Source organism: Buceros rhinoceros, unplaced genomic scaffold (assembly GCF_000710305.1).
Source record: "Buceros rhinoceros silvestris isolate BGI_N320 unplaced genomic scaffold, ASM71030v1 scaffold24259, whole genome shotgun sequence".
In the NCBI taxonomy this organism is placed as follows: Eukaryota; Metazoa; Chordata; class Aves; order Bucerotiformes; family Bucerotidae; genus Buceros; species Buceros rhinoceros.
Window position 1 is genome coordinate 15,065 of NW_010430137.1, and position 2,152 is coordinate 17,216.

At 56.1% G+C, this 2,152-nt stretch overlaps 1 protein-coding gene across 1 annotated transcript in view; it reads right to left on the reverse strand.

Annotated features, from left to right (window-relative positions):
• HPS4 (Hermansky-Pudlak syndrome 4) overlaps positions 1–1,735 on the reverse strand; it is a 12,228-nt gene extending 10,493 nt beyond the window's left edge. The window contains exons 1-3 of the mRNA XM_010142929.1: positions 1,649–1,735; positions 1,035–1,178; positions 31–138 (exon numbers count right to left, since the gene is read on the reverse strand). Of these exons, the coding sequence (XP_010141231.1) occupies positions 31–138; positions 1,035–1,121 (195 nt within the window). The 5' untranslated portion in view covers positions 1,122–1,178; positions 1,649–1,735. The remainder of the gene's footprint in view (positions 1–30; positions 139–1,034; positions 1,179–1,648) is intronic.
• Positions 1,736–2,152: the final 417 nt, after the last annotated feature.

Here is a 2,152-nt window from a genome sequence, read left to right on the forward strand (position 1 = left end):
GAACCCCCGCGGTTGCTGGTCGTTAATTACCGTGTATGCTTGGTGCACGGGTCCGTTGTAGAAGGTGAAGAGGCTGGTGAGCTGCTCCAGAAACCGTCTACAGCTGATGTCAGGGAGCTCCACAGCACAACCCAGCACCTTGAACAGAGAAAGCCATGATGAAGAACGTTTACCAGCAAAACCCCGGCACAGCAGTTGAGGACGACCCTCATCGTGTTCGAGCAGAGGCGTGCAGGTGGCTCTGCAGCAGGAGAACACTGCCCCGACTCCCCAGTCTGATGAAAAGGAAATTCAGAAATACCCACAGAAGAGCCCTGGCACAGGCACGATAAACAAGTGGTGTCAGAAGTCCCACGGTTTAGACACACTCCCAGGTTAGTCGACCCATCTCGGTGCTCTAACGGCTAAGAACATTTTCCTGAAACTAAGCACTTAAAAATACTCATGTTAACCTGCTATTTACAGCGATGGAGATGCTCCATTTAGTTTTCGAGCTGCAGAGGCAAACAGAAGCGGCAGGCTTTCTGCCTCAGAGCGAGCCTGAGCAGCTCTGATGGTGAAACAGGTCTGACCGGTCTCAGCCCAGCTTCCAGGGGGTGGTTTGGGGCATTTTTGCCAGGACTCTCCCACACTGAGGCACTGTGGATGGAGACTGAGCTCTGCAGCAGGGAGCGCAGACGGTTGGAACAACCAGACTATCAAATGGGGAGACCGAGTCCTTATCGCAAACCACAGCACACAGAACCCTGTTTCCAGTCACTGACGGCAACCCACGGACATGCAGAGCGGTGCAGAGCTCGGCGCTGCGCAGCCAGGGCCAGGCAGGGGGTGCAGACACACACACGAGGCACGTGAAGCTTCTCGCAGCACATGGAGTGACCGCGACAGCCGGCAGTGGGAGCAGAGCTGCGCTTCCCCGGCAGGTTCCCAGCCAAGCGCTGCCTGCATGCAGCTCCTGCCCTGGAAAAGCAAAATCCCCCCAGTTCAGCCTCTCCTTTTCACTCTGGGGCTGCCCCCAGCTCTCCTGGACTCACCCACAGGTAGTCTCCGTCCACCACAACCACAAACTTGAGCTTCCTCAGGCGGACGAGGCTGGGAGGAGCTCCGGAGATCTCGGTCATGCAGCGCACCGCACCAGCGATCTGCCCGCACAGCAGCTCCTGCTGCTCCGGGAGGGTCTGGCGGGGAGGAAAGACCTTTCGTTGTCCTTTTAAAAAGACTTTTTAAAAAGGGGAAAAACTCGCTGCTCTATTAAATTAAAACTGGTTCTGTGTTTAATCCGATCATAAACCAAACGCAGCAGCACAGGCAAGTTTCCAGGGAAAAACCAGGGCTGCTCTTCTCAGGCAGTGCGAGGGCCTGGAGCTTCTCCTGGGGCACTTCCACCCCCCGTGCGTATTTACTCACCGCACAGGACAGAGCTGGACTCTGCTGGACTCCACTGAGCAGAACCCATGGGGAGGGAGCAGCGTGGGCACCCCCACACCCAGCCTCGGAAGCGCCAGGACCTCTCTGCACCGAGGCTGCAGAGGACCCCAGCCAGTCCCAATCCCATGAGCTCCCGTAAAACCCCCCGTGACTGTAAAGCCAGGGCTGGAATCTCGACACGGACCCACCACGCAGGCACCCAAACAAACGCAGGCGTTACCTGAGAGGGATAAAAATAACAAATCCCAGCACTCGTAGGATCTCCTTCTTCCTTCACCTTCGACCCGTCGTACAGAAAAAAGTAATTCCACCTACAAAAGCAAAGCGTTGGCAGAAATTATGGTTTGTGTGAAGACCATTGTGCTTCTCCCTCTCCTGTCTGTCCTTTCGGGGGGGGCAACAAAAAGGTTGTTACAAACGACGAGAGACACAGTTCTGGCTGAATCACACTAAAGGGTCCCACACTGTCACACTCGACCGATTTGGTGGGTTCGTGACAGATTCCATAACTCCGCAGCCTGGACACGAGGAAGGGGAGATGGATGCGAGACGCCTCCTATCCCGAGCACGGGCAGTAATTATCACGAAGCGTTAATCACTGCAGCCCACACAGCTGCTGCTAGGGGCCGTGCAGCCCACGGCAGAGGTTTCCTAATGAAGCTCTTCCAGCCTAAAGGACTCCGTGGTTTACAGCCCATCGCCCCTAGGCCAGACACACCGCGCA